The sequence below is a fragment of the Cottoperca gobio genome, chromosome 17 (genome assembly GCF_900634415.1).
Source record: "Cottoperca gobio chromosome 17, fCotGob3.1, whole genome shotgun sequence".
Taxonomy (NCBI): Eukaryota; Metazoa; Chordata; class Actinopteri; order Perciformes; family Bovichtidae; genus Cottoperca; species Cottoperca gobio.
The window spans coordinates 13,318,849-13,339,406 of NC_041371.1; the positions used below are offsets into that span (position 1 = coordinate 13,318,849).

At 41.6% G+C, this 20,558-nt stretch overlaps 2 protein-coding genes across 2 annotated transcripts; both read left to right on the forward strand.

Moving 5' to 3' along the window:
* The first annotated feature begins 6,760 nt into the window (after positions 1 to 6,760).
* prss56 (serine protease 56) lies at positions 6,761 to 13,653 on the forward strand. The gene is made up of 14 exons (XM_029453322.1): positions 6,761 to 6,860; positions 8,438 to 8,596; positions 8,717 to 8,971; positions 9,110 to 9,302; positions 9,419 to 9,527; positions 9,673 to 9,829; positions 9,988 to 10,130; positions 10,310 to 10,469; positions 10,583 to 10,771; positions 10,881 to 11,072; positions 11,172 to 11,359; positions 12,126 to 12,690; positions 12,805 to 12,911; positions 13,021 to 13,653. Exons 1-14 carry the CDS (start codon positions 6,761 to 6,763, stop codon positions 13,192 to 13,194), a joined length of 2,691 nt encoding a protein of 896 aa, XP_029309182.1. The 3' UTR covers positions 13,195 to 13,653.
* Positions 13,654 to 14,771: 1,118 nt separating this feature from the next.
* chrng (cholinergic receptor, nicotinic, gamma) lies at positions 14,772 to 20,383 on the forward strand. The gene is made up of 12 exons (XM_029453764.1): positions 14,772 to 14,858; positions 15,880 to 16,016; positions 16,098 to 16,142; positions 16,228 to 16,352; positions 16,953 to 17,108; positions 17,743 to 17,840; positions 17,944 to 18,144; positions 18,218 to 18,332; positions 18,437 to 18,551; positions 18,671 to 18,929; positions 19,504 to 19,637; positions 19,722 to 20,383. The coding sequence occupies exons 1-12, from the start codon at positions 14,795 to 14,797 to the stop codon at positions 19,941 to 19,943; spliced, it is 1,671 nt and encodes a 556-aa protein (XP_029309624.1). The 5' UTR covers positions 14,772 to 14,794; the 3' UTR covers positions 19,944 to 20,383.
* Positions 20,384 to 20,558: the final 175 nt, after the last annotated feature.

Here is a 20,558-nt window from a genome sequence, read left to right on the forward strand (position 1 = left end):
AAGCTAAATTAGATAAACAAATACATATATCATTTGGGTACGACAACTACAGTTATTACTAAAAGCCTCTCTTTTAGAGAGAGAGAGAGAGAGAGAGAGAGAGAGAGAGAGAGAGAGAGAGAGAGAGAGAGAGAGAGAGAGAGAGAGAGATATATTAGTCTGTACTATTTCCAATCTGTGCCCCATACTGCCTCCATGTGGCCTTTTCCATTTTCTCAATCTTTATTCACTTATGTCGTGTGGTCTCTTAGGAAAAGAATTCAAGTCGATTAAATTCATCACTTTTTAAATAAATGTCTCTGATGAAATGCTACATTTTCCACGCATCTAGTGGCTTTTCAGTAACATAATGTGTGCATTAACGAGTAATCTAGTTAAAAGAATTTGAATGTGTCAAACTCGAGTTTTAAATTGTCTGGTTCCTCTACAGGATGAAAAATCATTAACTAGGTTACTTGTGGTAAAAAGACTGGTGAGTATTTAACAGTAATTATAAAGTACATAAATCACCCATCATTTTGAAGTTATTGTAATTTTCTGAAACAATTTGTATTCCGCTGATTAAGTAAGTAACCTACTAAGTGTGGACGACGGGGGCCCATTTTAAATGAGCTAACGTTAGCTAGCTAACTAGCATAGTTAGATGTAGGTAGTTGATTAACTATCTAGCTACCACACCTTGGTTTCCGACTAAGTTACATTTGCACAGTTGCTCTGAATAGATACACACAGTAAAATAAGGTTCATAATGTACTGTAGAGGTAGTTGCCTCTGTTTATTAACATTTGTGTTGATGGTTACATTAACGTTACCAGCCTTTACGTTAGCTAGTTAAGTGATGTTAGCTGCAACTGTTGTTAGCTGTGCTGCTGCTTCCACAGGAGTCCATTGTAACTAACATAATACTCTTTACTCTTAATTAACTTGTACATTTTAAACATAACTAGCTTCTTAACATTAAAAATATCTAACCAAACGTAGTTACAATTAAATTAGCTAACGTTAACTACACTTAACCATAATTCAGCGTAGGCCTACTGTGCAAGACGCTAATATAGGCTCTACTGATCCAGCAGAAGCAAAGCCGCCAGGTTGAGAACTTGAGCAATGAGGATATCATGCTGCTTTTCAAAGGTGTGATCTTATCAAACGCCTGTCACTCTTTTCACTCTTTTCAACACCCATGCATTCAAAGGCTTTCTAATGTAACCTTATCATGCAGAACATTGCTGTTTCAGCAACAATGTCAGACTGGACTGCAACTGGAGTTGCAATATTGTGACACTAGATGTCAGCCTTTTCAAGTCAGCTGTACCATGTCAGCAGTGAACTGGAATCACTTAATATAGTTTCTTCAGTTTCACTCTTTTCAGCTCTTTGGTGCTCCAAAAAAGACCAATACTCAATTTGTAGTTTTGTCTATGACACACACCAAGCACAACAGAGATTGTCATCTGTCCTCTGCTAACAATCTGCAGTCACCTCTGTTTGACCAGAACTACAACTGTTTTCTGTTATTTGCAGCTTGCAAAGATTTTTCATTGTCAACTTGGCTGTAGGGGTAGAGCTACACACATTTGCATCATGTAATACATTTGTCCATGCAGACTAATACACACACATGAATATTTATTTTTGAATTAAAATGATTTCCACCTTTGTTTTTATTCCCCCCTAATTTACTAATTCATTCTCAGGTTGTCCCATAGTCAATACATCTAATAAACGACATGGAGCTGGTCAGTGTTGAGCGGGTTAGTGTATGCACATGGAAGCCTGACAAGTAAAAATGACAACTGGACATACTGTCGTAGCAGGGACATGGCACCAGAGAAAAAACTAAAAAGATCACACAATGGTGAGCACCTTTTCTTACATAACCTCAATTGATTGCACTTACTATTAGAGCTGCAATTATTAGTTGACTAATCGATTATTAGATTGACTGAAAAATAATCGGCAACTATTTTGATAATGGTCTAGTATTTTTTAAATTCTAGTAATCATATCAAACTGAATATCTTTGGGTTTTGAACTGGCAAAACAAGACATTAAAAGATGTCACCCTTGTTCTTTGAGAAACGTTTGTTTATCACGTTTTATAAACAAAACGATTAACCAAGAAATTAATCGCCAGATTTTTCAATAATGAAAATAATCGTTGGTTGCAATCCAACACACTATTTAAGTTTTGTTTTTTTAACTGTTCACCATTTGTTGCTGCAGAAACAGAGGACTCTTCAGTTTGTTGATAAAGATTCACAAACTTAAATTAGTGTCTAATTTGATTCCAAAATCTAACTTTTATTTCCTTATGCTACCCTTGAGTACATTTGACCAAATGCTGTTATTCAATACAAATATAACATTGTATGACAAGACAAAGAGCCTGTGCAGTTTTAATATTATCAGAAACATAATCTGTGTAGTGTTTCCACATAAACTTAATCAACCACATCATCATTTTTACTCCATTTAGATAAAGTGGATTTTCATTATTGAACAGTTGGTGGTTAATGTGCATTTAATGGCAGTTAATGTGATTGTTGAGGTCATAATAGATCTAATTAACAACATGTCTAACAATGACCCAATACAGGCCTGTGCAGACGAGCTGCTTCTGCTTGACTATTGTCAGGGGTTCAAGTGTCTGTGCTGAAATGTTGGGAACCTTTTCTCTGTTGCGTACCCCACTGACCTAGATTTCAATTGTTTTCTGCCTGAGACAATAGGAAAAATGGTTTCATAACTGAACACAATACCTGGGTGTTATTCAACACGATTGTTGTTAAGGTTCTCATTGTGGTGTGATTTTGTGCTGAGCATTGTGTGTTTTCTTTATGTAACCTGCTCAAGCAGCCAGTCAGTGACGAGCCTTTGCACCCCACAGTAAATCACTTCTAGACGGTTCAACAGATGATTGTGCATTCACATGAATTTCTGCAGCCCAGCTAGTCCAATCACGGCTGTGTCAAATGCAAACACACTTCTCACATGATTTTACCAATCTCTCTTTCATAAAATCTTTTTTTTTCAAAGAATTTGATACAGAACAGTTGTAATCTGAGAGCCAATATGTATTTTAGTGTCTCAAAAGATTGAGGACAACTCAAAGACAGCTAAGTAAGATAAGCTGGCACCTGGGTAAAAAACAATCACCTTGGGTAAGAGCAACTCATTTGTCATTATTTAAAGTCCTCCCACCTACCAGAAAGGATAAATCTGTGCACTATGCTTAGACAAACGAAAATATAGGGACATTTTAGTTTTTAAGCAATGCAATCATAATTGTTTTATAATTTACAAACTTTCTGTGTGTGTGTGTGTGTGTGTGTGTGTGTGTGTGTGTTTTACAGGTGCATCACAAGACAGTTTAAGCCAAATGAGAGTAACACGCAATGTCTTACTGCTGGGTCAAGGAACTTTTCAGTTTAGGCAGGACTACTTTATTTGTGTAGTACTTTTTAAACAAAGAGCATTACAGCATACATTTCAAAACACTATGAAAGAAAAAATCAATTAAAATAGAATATAATGAGATTAAAACAAAAGATTAAAAAACCAGAAATACAGTTGTAAGATGAGAACCCCCAAATTCAATAAAGGAAATAAAAGTACATTACAGAAATGAATTAATCAAAGGCATGTGAGAACAGCAGAGGATTTAATTTAGAATTAGAATTGACTGAAGTTGGGCACATTTAAGTTGATTCAAACGATGTTCAGCGCAAGAGCTAAAAGCAGCTTCACCGTAATTGGATCTGACTCGAGGCAATACCATTGACAACCTTCATGGGCACATGATGTACCTCATCAAGTGCTTTATTAAAGGCAAGTGCATTGGAAAACTCAACCGGTTAATAAAAAAACAAAAATGTGCCATTAGGAAGAAATACCTGTCTGCTTAAGCCGCCAAAATATATTGACAGAGATCAAGGCTATTTCCAATAAAAAGAGTGATTACTTGATCACTAATGCATCCCATTGTATCAAGTTTAGATCATATAAAGTATAATACATATAAGATGTGCCCAATCTTTTTCACTAGTAGGGGTAATCATTTAATGTAACCACCTTTTGAACAAGAGTAGATAAGGTAGAACATCACCGTCGGTTGAGCTAGAGAAAGGCAGGCAGAAGAGAAAAGAGAGGCATAGTTCTCCATGCTTGGTGGATAGATGAAGGAAGAGTGAGCAGAAGGCAAATTAATCAAAGGACATCAAAGGCACATGGATTGAGGGAGCGAAGGAATGAAAGAGTGCCGCCCGTTTGTCCCATGCCGTTCCCGCTCCGCTCCGCCTGAGCCTGCTCTCAGATCTCAGGGCCATTGTGCCGCACGGGTGCATGGAGGGGGCTGGGGCAAAATGCACACAACAAAACACACACACACACACACACACACACACACACACACACACACGCACACACACACACGAAAAGAAGATATGTAACTGTTCTATGTTCTGACTTGTACATCCTCTTTATTTGGTCTCTGAACCCTGTTTTTGGTTTCTTATCCTTGCATATGTACAGATGTGTGCGGTCATTGCATTTGAATTCACCAGAGTTGGCTGCACAAACTTTGAGTGAAACCTCAACACACAGTCACACACTCTCTAACACGTACTGCATGTTGTTGTCAGTGTGGCAGCAGTGGGCGGCTCTCTTTGATAATGCCCTGCTAGATTCTGCCGCCACTCTTTTTTATCGTTCAGCCAGTTAGTTGGCTCAAAGTTGACTCCAATTTGTGCTTTTCGTTTGGGTTACTGGTCGGCACAGACTTTCTGTCTGTGATCGTGCTCCTGTCTGTTGCCTGTGAATGTACAGAACATTTTGTTTGTATCAGTCTTATACTCGAACCAGTCTCTGCTCTGCAGAAGTTCTTACCATCCAGTGCGGTACTATACTGTAACTGGAATATGCTGTGAATTGCATTAGACTTTAATCATTAGAATCACACCTGACCTTTGTGTTGTGGAAAAGAAAATGTGTTCTTAAATATGCAAATACTTTGACGTACAGAGTTTTAGTGGCAGGATCGGTACAAAGCATAATTGAATCAGAATCAGAAATCCTGTATTAGTCCCCCAACGGGGAAGTTTACATCATTACAGCAAAGAACATATGAGCAAAAGAGCAAAAGAACATATGAGGTAAAGTGCCAAGCGCACGTTAATTAAATACAAATAATACAAGTACGAGCGGTTGAGTAATTTATAAAGATGAATATTGCACATGGCAGTGATAATTGCACAGCAGTGGAATAGTCTGTATTTGTGTGGTGGTCTACCAGGGGCCGCACATCTGATTTTGACACATTACTACTGGCATATCTTGCACACACCGAAGCCACTGTTTTGGCTGTTTGTGGCGCTACAACATAATAAATCTGAGATTATTCAATGTAAAATGGCACCTTGAAAGCACATAACTTTTAAAATGTAAAGTTTTACTTTGTCTCTACTCCTAAATCTCAATTTCTCAATGTACATACATCTTATTTAATGAAATTGATAAGAGATCTTAGCTTCTAGTTACATTCGGCATTATTAAAACAGGGTGGTCATAATGCTTTACAGAGGTAGATATAGATACAGATGTAAGGATTCAGACACATATCAGCTCATGTGTTCTGTTTTCACTTTTTGTGAAAACATTTTGTCTGAAGTTCTGTCACTTTAGCTTGTGTTTCAGCAGGTGCAGTGACAAGACACAACCAAAAAGTCGACCATAAATGCAAGGCGCTAAATCAAAAGAATGTTCTTCTGAGCTTTAAAAATACATCTTTCTTTTTTTTACTGTATCTTTATGTAACAAAAGCAGAGTTCAGCAGAGAAAGACAAAAGTGATGTGAACTGACAATATTTTAATGGGGGGGATAAAAGACTGTAAGTGATCAATGGAGGCGGCGGCCAAGTGATGCACGGGGAACGGCTTTGATGTGGGCATCCTCAGAGGGACGCCGGGGACAATGCCCTCTTTGAGGGGCATGCAGAATGGCAGACACTTCCCTCTCCCTCTCTCTCCTTCTCTCACACTCTATCACTCAACCTCCCTCATTCTCCTGCCTGCTCCGCTCACACTGCGACTCTTTCGGTTCAGACGCTCGTGGACTTCTCGCTCTCGCTCTACATTCCTCTACCCCAGTGTTACATCAGCCCATATCTTTATCTGGATAACTTTCTCTGTCTTCCTCTCACATTAATTAATTCAAACAACACCCCCTTTCCTGCCGCCCAGCCAATCACTCTGCCTTCCCCTTCTCCCCCCTCCCTATGGGCATCTCTCGCTCTCTCCCTCCCTCTGTCTCTTTTCATAGAACCAAACCTCTTTGTAATGTCCAGCCTTGGCAAGTTGCACCCGATTTGCTGTCACAGTCTTAATGAATTCATCTGTTTGTGTATTGGCCATGGGAGCATTTCTCCCTCCTCCCTCCCTCTCCCTCTCTCTTTGCTATCCTCTCCCCCCTCCCTCTTGCTGGTGTTCCCCTGGGGACTCTATATATACCAGGGACCACTCCAGGCACCTATTGTTCCTCTAAGTAAACTTACAGACAGATGCCCTGCACCACAGTGTGGGAGAGAGCCCAAAGAGTGAGTAGGAGGGAGACAGTTAAGGACTGCAGAGAGCAACCAGACACTAAGGACCTGGAAACACTGCAGGCTAACCTCACCTCCGGCACCTCTGCATCCTCGTTCCGCGTGTCTCCTGCCTCTCTGCTTGCTGTCACTGTGGAGTGGAGGTCTGATGCTCTGACACCATGCTGCTGCTGATATCACTGCTGCTTATGGGACTCGACTGCTTGCTGGGAGCCCCGGCAGGTCGAGAGGTCTACAGGATGCCCCAGAGTGCACTGAAAGGTAGTCTTTCTGAACTTACATCAGTGTTGTATTGCTTCTCAATTATGGCAACATATGTTAAGAGTAGTGACAACAGTACCTGTCAGTGACTATAGTGTGGAAATCTGATTACTGCATTTTATGCATCAGTGTTGCAGACATCCTCAGAGGTGGAGATAACTAATTAGAAATGACTTGATATGCCATTCTCATAGATAAATCTTTATCTTTTTGTTTAACGCATCATAGTGAGAACCCTGTAAACTAAACACCAGTGATGCTTCAAAAGAGTTATTATCTAAAAAAAAACATCTTGTGATACTACCAATCTCAAGTCCAACACTATTAGCTTAAATTTGAATGTCATACATATATCTAGTGCAAGTTGATACTTTTTGTGAAAACAGCATACGCATGTGCATGTGTTAAGTTTTGCTATATGCCTATTATATGCCTAGCTGGATGATTGCTGATATTCTTGGATACATACGTTATATGCTTTAGTGTTTTACTGATGAGCAGCTTACAAGAAGTAATACAACACATTTCATTAGCATTTCAACCCTTCATAAACCCTCCAAAGCAGCAAAGTATAGAAATAATCAGTTGCTTTATGTTGTCTTTAGCCAAGCTGTCATTTTTGCACTTTATCGGGCAGGCTACTGCAGAGAAACTTAAATCCTGCAGTAAAGCACAGTGGTGAGGGACCTCTAGCCTTCTCTGGTTGAAGTGCCGAGTACAGCAGAGCCTTCATACAAACGGCTGGTGATGGCAGTGTGTGTTCGGAGTGTTTAGAACAAGGGGCTCGGGGTCCCAGCCGCCCCAGGGCTGCCAGCCGTGCCTGTCCCTGCCCACCAGCCTCTGCCAGCTCAGCCCTGGCCTTCTAATTAAGTCTTCAATCAGCATTGTTGTTGTTAGTGGCCTATCTTGTGATGTGATGCGGCACAGAGGGGGGCTGCAGGGTCGGCGGCCCTATTGATGTGTGTCTGCCGATTCTTCACCAGCGCGCTGAGCGTGAGCTAGCTTCCCTAACACGCTGCCAATGACCTCAAAGAGCAGCATGAGAAAAAGGGGGGTACTCACACACATACCAAAGGCGGCACCAGTTTATACTAATGCTCACATACACACATAGTGTTCCCATAGCAAATAACGTCTTCCATGTAGCGACGTAGATGTCCTTCCTATTTTGTCAGAATTCAGTGAATGTGTATGTATTCATCAAAAATGTTTTAAAAAGTGGTATCAGTTCATTATACACTGGACTCCAACCAGGTCGCTGCTGTTGTCAATATTTATTCCACACACAAACATTTTTAGAAGAATTCTAAATGAATTGAGCAGTTGTTACTAAGATACACACTGACCAGGACGGTTGTAATGGAGGCATTACCGCAAACTTGTCTTTGTCATTGTACTGCAGTTTGTTGTCACAAAATTGGCCGACATACACACAGATATAATATATCTTCATATCAGCCTGACAAATATATCCGTCTGGCTCCTGTCTGTGTCCTCATCTCTCTCGCCATACCTCGTCTCTTTCTTCCCTAGCTTGTTTCATATTTTTGTTCTTTCTTTTCTCTTTCTTCCTGCAGCTCTGTCTGATCGTGGCACCGTGGTTCTCGAGGCGGCCATGACCAGTGCCCTGTCCACTCTCGAGCGTGCATCATCTGAGAGAAGTCGGGCTGAAGCAGGCTGCCGGGGCTGTGTTCCCTGTTTGTTTCAGGACTGTGGACAGCTGTCTGGGTCCTGTTGTAAGTCAAATATTACTCTTCTTTTCCCTTTTCATTCATGAGCATCTTGAGTCAAGTTGTACTTTATTACCAATGAATGCTTTCTTAAAACGTCAATAACGCTCCTTTTCGCCCCAACAGCGTCTCCTTCCAATGCCTTATCAGAGCCCAGCTGTGATGTCATCAGTAAGGCGCAGAAGCTTCAAGATGAAGCTGAGCGGAGTTGGGCTCTGAGCCAGGCTTGTGCGTACTATCAGCATCGCTGCCCACCTGGTGAACTGGACAAAGAGAGCTGCATCAGGATCATGGGAGAGAGTTGCAGTGCCCGTGTCCTCCAGTGCAGCCTGCTTAACACAATGCAGAACCTGGAACCTGCTACACAGACGCATGCAGAGGGTGAGGGGATGCATGTGATCACAAACAATTATTCATGATTGTGATGATTTGTGATTTGCAAAACTCCATTATTTAATGTTTCTCTACCAAAACCTGACTTTGCTTCAGTTTTTGACCATCAGTGTCTCTCTGTCCCAGCAGCAGTGTGTGGTCAGAGGTCGTCCACAGTGCAAAACATCACACAGCCTCGCTCGCGGATCGTGGGCGGCTCGCCTGCTCCTCCAGGCAGTTGGCCCTGGCTGGTCAACCTCCAGCTAGATGGTGGCCTGATGTGCGGAGGGGTGCTGGTGGACAGCTCCTGGGTGGTCACTGCAGCTCATTGTTTTGCCGGGTGAGTGTGAATTCCTGTTTTTATCCAACTATAATAAGATCTTTGATTTGTTGGGATTATTATAGCTGTTTTCTCTCTCTCACTCCCACTTTGTCTCATTGTTCTGACCTCTGTAGCAGCCGAAGTGAGAGCTACTGGACCGCAGTGGTGGGGGAGTTCGACATCACGAAGACTGACCCTGATGAGCAGGTTCTCAAAGTGAACCGCATCATCCCTCATCCTAAGGTAAGACAGTAACACAGTATATAGTGGGATAGGAATTGGCATAATATAGTATTATTTATCCCATTACGCCTCCATGGTCGAACAAATCTAACATGATCAATCTGTCATTCTTTGAGTCATTCAATCAATCAAACTTTCTCCACAGTTCAATCCAAAGACTTTTAACAACGACATAGCCCTGGTGGAGCTGACATCCCCAGTCGTCCTGTCTGGCCGCGTCACTCCGGTGTGTCTCCCCTCTGGCATGGAGCCCCCTACTGGCAGTCCATGTCTGGTGGCAGGCTGGGGCTCGCTCTACGAAGGTAACCGTTAGATCATTTAGATGGATTTTTTCACTTAGGAGTTATTTATAACTTAGTTTTCTGCGAGCAGGCTTAAATGCTTTTTGTTAAATTTGTCTAAATATTTAAAGCAGTCAACATATAACATGATGCATTTATGTGTGTATTCTTCTCTGTAGATGGCCCATCTGCTGACGTGGTGATGGAGGCCAAGGTGCCCCTGCTGCCTCAGAGTACCTGTAAGAGCGCCCTCGGCAAAGAACTGGTCACCAATACAATGTTGTGCGCTGGCTATCTCTCCGGAGGCATAGACTCCTGTCAGGTGTGCAACATTTTCTTTTCAGATCTTTCAGGTCTTATTTGGGAATTCAGTTACTGAATATATCTGATATACCTTTAATTCAGTGTAAAAGTGTTGATACCACTTTGTGTTTGTTGATATGTTTCAGCAACACCCTATCATCTTCTGTAACTTGTTGGGGATTTTTCTGTCATGTGTAGGGAGATTCTGGAGGCCCTCTGATCTACCAGGATCGAATTTCAGGTCGGTTCCAGCTCTACGGCATTACCTCCTGGGGAGACGGCTGCGGGGAGAAGGGCAAGCCTGGAGTCTACACGCGGGTGTCAGCTTTCTCTGACTGGATTCAGGCTGAGATACAGAGTGAGTTTCAAGCTACAATAAAACACCACGGAAACTGAAATATTTTGACTCGCATGCGTCTAAATAGTAAAATACTATCTACAATACTACAATCTATGAACGTCTTTTTTTAGAGTCATTTGGTAGCAGGGAGCCAACATGCCAGGAGCTTCTGAAGACAACAGAAATGACGGAGGAGGAACAGCGGTCGGAGTTCAGCTCCCTCTGTCGCTTCTATACCCTGACCTGCCCCCCCGGTCAGTCTGCCAACTCCTGCAGCCGAATGGCCGAGGACAAGTGCCTCACCCGCTTTAAGAAATGTCGTAAGTACTCTTTGAAAAGTTCAGCTTGAAGGATGTAGAATTTAAAATGATAATGTATGTTGCGTTGAGGTTAAGATTGAAGGTTTAAGGTTCTCTCTCTACCATCCAGAGTTGCGTTCGTTCATACAAACCCTGTTGGACTTGCTCCAGAGGGCCGAGGACTACATCCGGGACAAAGTCGACTTGACCTTCTTCACCCAGACTCTGCCTCAGCTGGTGGAGCACATCTACAGCACAGCTTTCACTCACACCAGAGAGAGGAGGGACCTGAGCCTGAGACACGGTCTCACACAGATTAAAGGTACATGATTGTTATTTCATCTTCTGTCTTTCTCAGGTGCATCGGTATATTCAGAAATTGTGTTGGTCAATAGTCTAACATGTGTTTTATTACTTGCAGAACAGCTAGGTGGAGCTGTGGTGCCAACAAACCAGGGTCCTTCTCCAGTTCCTCCATCCTTATTCAGAGAGGTGGGACCATCAGTGGATGACTGGGAGAGATACCTGAGAAACATGGCTGAGGATCTGGACAAACAACACACAGACACCTCCACGCCAACAAGACAGGAGGACAACCTCTTTTTACAGGTAGATTTCTAAACTGTCAAATGCAGATGAGGTTGATGAGGTTTGTCTATTCATTCTGTTTAAGCCCAGTATTTCTGGTAATTATTTGTATTATACTATTTGTAGAATTAGATTACAGTGGTGGCTGTATAGCATTGTTTCTGACTCCAAACTTTTCCAATAACTCTGTAAAGTATACTAGTATAATAGTGCTGTAAAGTCCAAAAGTCAAGATTTAGTTAAAAGTGAGATGGATGTAATAATTTAAAACATTTGCATCATCAACTCATTTAATACGATGAATACAAATCATTCAAATTGAGGATTTTGTTCAAAGATTCCTTTTTTTTAGGGTGTGATGTCATAAAATATGATGACAGACTTTCAAAGCTTCATTTGGAAACCTCAATAGAAGCTTTGAATGTAAAGAAATCTAAGCACATCACATCATTTTGAAATGTTCCCAGTGTAGTCTGATGTTTAAGTATTCAGAAATCCTTTGGAAAGTATACAACTATCTAAATAAGTACTGAGGTAAAGGTTAGGTTTCTTGATTAAGTATTAATATAAGCCTTGCAATATCACAGAGCATAGTCTTCTTTCTACGCTCGTCATGTTGCTTGAGTATTCAACAGGATTCATAAAGTCAACACTGACAGTTACTTTGAATGTGGGAAATGTAAGGTACAAGAGATTAAAGATGTAGACAAGGGAATTAATTATAATGTTTTGATATGGATTTATTTGAAGCTAAACTTAATATCCAACTCTATTTTTACATCTCCAGACAGAGGACTCCTCAGTACATCAGCTGGAGGGAGAATTTCAATCTGTTATCTCAGATCTGCGCTCCAAATTGGAATCCAGAGCTGCTCCTCCCATCCTGCACATGGACACAGTCTACCTCCAGGAGGAGTCTCCCAACAGTCCCCCTTTAACTGCTTCTTCCACTGGAGCACCCTCCTCCTCCTCATCCCAGGAGCCTTGGTCCCTTCTAACAGCCCTGATGAATGAAATTCAGAAAATAAAGACACAAGATGAAATTGTGACAGAAGATGCGTCACAAAGTGAAACCTCGTCAGATAGAGACACTTCTCCTGACACGAAATGGAGCGCCGCGTCCGAGGATTTTACTTTTGTTGAGAATGGAGATATAACAGAATTAAAATCTTCAGCGTTACCGCTTCCAGTGCAGTCAACATCTGTGTTTCAGCTGGTCACTGAAGGTGCTGCTCGCACAGATACGACCGCTGACCCCAGACAAGCTGTGCATGCTGTAAAGACTTTAAGTCTTCACAGAAAATACAGGAGTCTTCTTCGCAAGAGGCAGATACCTGGAGCGAGTGGGAAAGGTATGTGCCATACCTAGTTCTTTCATTTAATACCTTCACAAAATAATCATTGTTATTTGTGTTCATGGGGAGATGTTTTTTTCTCAAATGGAATGTTTTTGTTTGTTCCTAAAGTTTGTCCTGGAGTTAAAGAGTCCTCACAGCAAGTCAGCCAGGTCAGAGACTCTTACAGCTGGGTCTTAAGCATCCCAAGCAAGAACCTACGCATGAACTTCCAAGAGGTAAATGATCCTTTTAGATGGAAAAGTTAAGAGAAGTAAATATGCACTGGGAAAACAAAACGTTTCTAATTTACTCTTTTTCTCTCTCTCATTGCTTCTTTGTGTTCAGGTGTTAGTTGATCTAAGCTCCAAGAATGATCGAGGACTTTACCAGGCGAGAGTCAGAGCAGTAGTGGGAGGACGACCTTTGACCTTCTACAGTCTTGTGGGCCTAGAGAATGAGTCCTTTTACCGCAGTGTGCCAAGGATCATCGCTTTAGCACTGGACGCACTCAAGACTTAATGATGATGGTGATGATGATGATGATGATGATGGCACAAAGACTCTCAAAGACACTTGTTTGCACCAGAAAAGCCTCGTCATGGGACAGAGACGCACATAAAACGCACACTCACTCAAACTTTACTTCTTCTGCCATCTCCTGTGAAAAGCATTATTTAGTTTTCCCTATCTCAGAGCCTGACTTTGGCTCTAAATGAAAACACAACCATGAATGTATCGATCCAACTATCGCCCACTCATCATGCCACAGGACTTTTTTTATATGGTTGGAGATGCAGCCTTGTCTAACTTATAAATCTGTACAAAATCATAAGTTATTCATATTGTCTTTTGCAAAGGTTGAGCCTCTTGTGAAGAACACAGACTGTATATATTATTCGTATTCTTACCTGATTCTTACCATATTTATTTGTATAGAGAAAAGCATTTGTATTTTTGTAAAAAAAAATCTATCTATAAATAAAATTGTTATTGCTATGACATTTGTGTTGAGTGTTGATCGTGAGATGTGGGATATTCAAATTAGCTGACAGCAATGCTGCTAATCCTGCAGTATTTTGCCGCGGTGTACAGCAGTTCTGCTGACACCCAAACGCACTCTCTCAAGAAACAGGTGTCGATGCTGATTGGTTCCTAACGTGTCCCCAGATTGACCTCACTCCTCCGACCCTTTAAGGGTAAGCTTTTCCATCAACACAGCAGCTGCCGGTCTTCACTCCTTCTTTCCAGGATGGGGAATCGTAACTGGACACAGAACAAGGTTGACCTTTTAGATTCTCTTATTGTCTGTCATGAGTCCGAGCATTGCGAATAAAGACAACTGTTGCTCGAGGAAGTGACACTCTTCAGTCGTAGACAAGCCCCATCTTTGCTGTGTGTTGCCAAGTCATAGCTACTGTTGAGCAGCGATGATAGGCTGAATGAGTTAGTAAACCAAAGTAGCTTCACAACTAATATCTGCCCACTGATATGTGGTAGTTGTCTGCCAAATGCTAAGAGGGATATACAGGGAAACAAGTGGAACAGCTGAGTAAACACTCACACATAGATATGTTGCAACAAGTCAACCAGTGTGTTTATGTGTATGTGAGAAGTGTTCCAATTCCTGACGGTAACAAGTATTTTTGTGACTCACACGCACACAGTAATGAAACAGACCCTGGCCAGTCATCACAGAGGTTGTGCTGTAAATGGACGAGACTTATCACCTGTTCTCTTGTCAACTGCCAAGCACTAAGTACAATGCATAAACTATGTGCATGTCAAGCTCCCTGTGTGTGTGTGTGTGTGTGTGTGTGTGTGTGTGTGTGTGTGTGTGTGTGTGTGTTTGTGTGTGTTGTGACAGCTGGCTATGCAGTCCTGGAAATAAACTCTTGGATTTAACCCCAACAATCATCAACTCCCCCAGCAACCCCCAACCATTCCTCTAAACCTCAACCCATCCCATCAGCCTGAGCTCTGACTTTTGCTGGGAAACACACACACATTTAGACACATACACGCACGTTGAGTGCCAGCAACTCCATCAAGTAGAGTGCGTGTGCATCAGATTAGTGATCATAGCTTTGTCTCGGACAGCGCAGCACTAACACACACACTAATGGATTCTGGACCTTCGCTCTCCCTATCACTCTTTGTGAGGCTGTTCATGATTTCTGCCACAGGTAGGCTAATCAACCCGCTGCCATATTTAGGAGAAATTATACAGTATCTTGTATCTTGTTAGTGTCTCTGGATTTGCATATTGTGGTGTGTGAAGTCAGATTTTCAGATTGACGTTGAATTAAGTGCAACATAAATAACTTAGACAAAAGTACCGTTATTCCAAAATGCACATCATTTATAACTTTTGGCCCATCCAACTGTAATAACATTTAATTACTTTAAACACACAGGAACAGTTTAAATACTGCTTTGCCTGTTACTAATTATGCTTACGTTCGCATATTCAAACCAAATGTGATACTCATCTCCCAGATAATTGTCATTACAAAGGTCGTAGTACACCAAACCACCAAAGGATGTACTTTTGTTGTAAATAAAAACAGCTAATTAATTGCAATGCGTCACTTGGCAAGACATGGATAGAAAGTTTCAAAATTAGACTTCATTTGTAGTACTGGACCATACTCATACTGTGTGTGTTCCCTGTGCTTTACAGTCCGTTGTTCGTCTGGTAAATCAGACAAATATTACAGTTGACTTCATGAGGGTTTCCAGTTTCATACTCATTTTAAGGGACCATGAGGGTCCGATACAAAGTAATACTAGACACAAGCAACATTTGCTTGTGGTTGGTAAGTTTGCCAAACCTACCTAAAAGGAGATTAGACAGGTTTGCTCTATTTAAAATAGATGTGTCTTGTTTTAATGTTATTTAACTAAATTGAATTACACAGAAATAATGTTTCTTTTTATGTGTTTGAATTCAAACAAAGTCAGATGGTCAGATCTGAAGTCGCAGAAGCTGAGATATCCTGATTTATAGTCCATTGCATCAGAATCAGAAATCCTTTATTGGTCCCACAATGGGGAAATTTGGGTTAAGTGCCAAAAACAATACATTTCCTATGATGAATCAAACTTCTCATGGCAATCAGAACTTAATATGTAAAACTGATGGAGTGACCGTTTAAATTAGTCCTTTTTCTATCACTTGTTTTAGTCTGTCATATTTTCTTGCAGCATCAGCAGTCAACCTTGAAGGGGAACTTTTCAAGGATTTAATGAAGGGCTACAACAAGAACATCCGGCCCATGGAGAACAGTGGGGACATCACTCAGGTCGACATCAAGATGACGCTCACCAACCTCATCTCTCTGGTGAGTGAAGTTCAGCCTGGTGTTTCTGATTAGTGCTCGGGCCTGATAGTTAACATCATTTACGAAACTATGTCTCCACAGAATGAAAAGGAGGAGGCCTTGACAACAAGTGTCTGGATAGAAATGGTATCTTTACACACACACCTCACCTGCTGGATTATTTTTTAGGTGCTTTGCATTGATGTCAAACCCACAGTGTTTCTGTGTGTAGCAATGGTGTGACTACAGGCTCAGATGGGACCAACCGCCCAGGTCAGCCCTGTATGGGAACATCACCTCTGAGCTGCGGATCCCCTCCAAGAGCATCTGGCTGCCAGAAGTCATACTGGAGAACAAGTGCGTGTACCAACCTTCACATTTATCACAATATTTGGTCTCAGCCACATCTTTAATTAGCTTCTTGTTTTCACAGGCAATAACTAGTAATAACTGCAACACAGAAGAATTAATAGACAAGATGTCAATACTGGTTATCACAACAATGAGTATAAATGAAAGTAAAATAATAAAAAGTAACATACAGAGTTCTGCTTTCTACTTCAATGTGATGAAAATGTGATTTTGACAGCATTTCTTTGGACAATATTTCATAAGTTAGATATCAGCGATGCTAAAAATGGCTGAATCTTACTGGAGGAACATAGGGGCGGATTTCTCAAAATATGCCTTACTTTAATGGATTGAATAGATAATATTTGCCTGCTGCTACATGCTGAGCTAACCATGAGAGATACCGTTTTTAAGAAAGGAAGTAATAAAATGGACTTTTGTAAGTATATGTATTTATTTTGTATTTGTCACTTCCTGTGGGCAGAGTCATACTTCATTAGACATTCATTTAGGCAAAAGTATTTTTTACCAATTACAGCTTTAGTGTTGACATATGTTCTGTTTACATACAATATGTACAATATAACTGGTCTAACCTGTGCACAGTGTGGATGGACAATTCGAGGTGGCACTTTACTGCAACGCACTGGTGTCTCCTAACGGCTGCGTGTACTGGCTGCCTCCTGCCATCTACCGCAGTGCTTGTGCCATCACCGTCAACTACTTTCCCTTTGACTGGCAGAACTGTACCATGGTCTTCCGGTTAGTACAAGTAGCAGTGTGGTTCACCATTTATCTTTCATGTATCTCTCAAATGTGTTGTCTTTTCAACAAGACTTTAAGTTACCTAAAATGTCCGATAATTTAGACAAATATAAGATAAGATTAAATCTTATTGTTACATGCATGTAGGTGTCTGAGAACCAACAACCTGTGGAGGACATTACACACAAATTACACATGGTGGAGTTTAAAGATTACATTTAAAACTAAAACATAACAATTAGATTTATTACAGGGATTTTGTTTCTCTCCTCCAGAGTTATACCCTGAATGTATTGAGATGGATTTGAAATATAAAAAAGTTTCAAGAAAATTAAATAAAAGCTAAATTAATTTGTTCAATGAAAACAAACTGTACAGACCGTTGTTGCTGACCGGTTTATTTCTAATGGGGTAGGGTTGCACAACATTTGCACAAATTTAAACCCTCGACCCTCAGTTCAGATCTTCACGCCAGGTTTCTTTGTGTTTTAAATAGAATCCACTGTGTCCAAACCGGGGACAATGATTCCTTCATTCACGATCCCTTTTCACCATGCTGTCTTGTAAAGTGAACAGATGGCTGTGTTTGTTGTGGTGACAGACAGACCGTAAGTCTTCTCCCTGTGTTCAGCTCCCAGACTTACAGTGCCAACGAGATCAAACTGGTTCTCAAAGAGGAGGATAACCACACAATGGAGTGGGTGGATATTGACCCGGAGGCTTTTACAGGTACATCAACAATTTGAATGACAGATTTTGAATAATTGTTCAAATTAAACTAATTTCTGTGATTATCTTATGTGTCTTTCTGCAATCTTATTTGTGTTGTTAGAAAATGGAGAGTGGGCCATTAAACACAGGCCGGCTAAGACACTGATCAACACTCAGTACACTAAGGATGAGCTGGAGTACCAGGAGGTGGTCTTCTTCCTCATCATCCAGAGAAAGCCCCTCTTCTACGTCATCAACATCATCGCTCCCTGCGTGCTCTTCTCCTCCCTCGGCCTCCTGGTCTACTTCTTACCTGCCAAAGGTATTTTTCACAATGAGTCATTACTATCTGTTTTCATAACCACTCTGACTGAATATTGGTTTGAGTTTCGCAGCGGGTGGTCAGAAGTGCACCATGTCTGTTGCCACTCTTCTGGGCCAGACTGTGTTCCTCTTCCTTATCGCGAAGAAGGTTCCAGAGACTTCCAGGGCAGTGCCACTTATTGAAAAGTAAGTCTGTGTGATCACTCTAAGCTTTCAGTTCAGAGTTACAATTCAACAGCAGCTGATCTGAAGAGAGAAAAAGATGTGATTTATGAACTTTGTGACTGCAGGTATTTGATGTTTGTGATGTCAGTGACCACCATGGTGGTGATGAACTGTGTGATAGTCCTCAACGTTTCCCTGAGAACCCCCAACACTCACATAATGACAGACAAAGTCCGAAAGGTGAGGCTGTGACCACACCAAACCTTTTTCTAAATGCAACTTCCATTAAGAATCTACTGAATGAACATGCTGTGAAGTAAACATGGCTCTATTACCCCATGACCCTGTGTCCTCTTCAGATCCTGCTAAACATCCTGCCTCGACTGCTGAGGATGCAGATGCTACCCTGGACACCAAACTGTGACAATGCTTCAGAAACTGGAAACAGTGAAGCTCTGGCTCCAGACGGCGTGCTCCTAGTCCCCTGCCGACGCCGCAGCTCCATGAACCTCATCACCAAGGCAGAGGAATATGTTATGAAAACAGCTCGGTCTGAACTCATGTTTGCCAGACTCAAAGAAAGAAACGGCCTCATGAAATCAGTATTAGAGAAGCTACGTAAGTATTTGAATGAGTTTGCTTGTTAAAACAATACTTCACCCCCAAAATGATTATTTGACCATAAACTTCTCTACTTTCCTTGAATTCTACAATGAATTCCTAAATGAAGAATCCAAAAACTGAGAAGATTCTTGATGGATTAAAGTAAATGGGGGGGGGGGGCGCTTTTAACTAAAACATCCATTCACAAACTCACAGCTCGTGCATTACAATCCAAGTCTCAGTTGTATGCTCAGTACTTCCCGACAGCTAAAACCTGACTATTTAAAACTCTTCCCCCTAAACAGTCTCACACTTGTGCAGGCGAGCTACTCGTCTGGACTGTTTTGATATAGTTTGCTGTTGTTACACGTGGCCCCCCCATTTACTTAAATTCATCAAGAATTTTCTTCACGCTTCATCCATCGTGGAGGCATGCGAGAAAAACAACGTTTTCTTCTCAAATTCATGTTAACACTGGGTGAGTAATGGATATACAAAATATCATTTTGGGGTGTGAAATATAAGTATGCACATGGAAGTGTGTTTCCCCCCCCCCCTGTTCTGAATATCTGGTGTGTTTTGTGCACAGATGATGGGCTGGAGGGGGGTACAGCTGAGCAGCTCAGTGCCAGCCTGGCAAAGGCTTCTCCACAGCTGAAGCAGTGCGTGTCCTCCTGCAAACACATAGCTGAGACTGCAAGACAACACAACAACTTCCAGAATGTAAGCTTTACATTTTTATGTTTGCTCATCTTCTCAGGTTTAAATCAACATCAGTGATAATCTCCAATTTTCTTACAACCCCAGGAGAATGAAGAGTGGTTCCTGGTCGCCCGGGTGATCGACAGGGTCTGCTTTATTGTCATGGTGTCGGTGTTTTTTATCGGCACGATTGGGATCTTCCTGATGGGCCACTTCAACCAGCCTCCCTCCTCGCCTTTCCCCGGGGATCCCAAGAAGTATCTCCCTTCAATAAACAACCTCACTGAGCTAACTGAGAGTGGGATAGGAGCAAACCTTCTGGGGTGAACCGGGGGAATGTCTCCAGACTTTATCCCTTTAATCGAAAGTGGGAATCTGACGGTGTCCGTCTGTGATCTTTCACTAATGACTGGGACACACAGAGAGAATCGAGAAGATTTGGGGTCTGTCAGACTATCACGAGTCAAACATGCTTGTTCGTGGTGATAAAGGATCCAGCGCACAGTTGTGTGGTTGCCACGCTTGTTCCGTGGTGACGCATACTGGTATCAGCTGTGACCGATTGTTGAGGCTGAGAATATGTTTAGCATAAAATGCTGTGTAAGATAAAAAAGAGCATGTTCCTTTTCTCTTCCCGTTGCCAGCTCAGTGTTTGATGTACGTTTTCATTTTCACCTGCTGTTGATCAAATCCAAGGCCATCATGATAAACTACATGAGACATGTGTTGATCTCACACGTGAAGAGTGAACAACAGCCAAATGAATGTTTTTATCAATAAAACTGTAATCTTATAATTGCTCACTCTCAGACGTTTCTTAATCCAGTGTTGCACCTTTTTCAAGGCACATTGAGAGCACTGACACCCCCCGGGCTACCCCTGAAACACAGACCCACTGCGCAGCCCCCCATCTCTGGAAGCAGGATTTCAATTACATGGCTG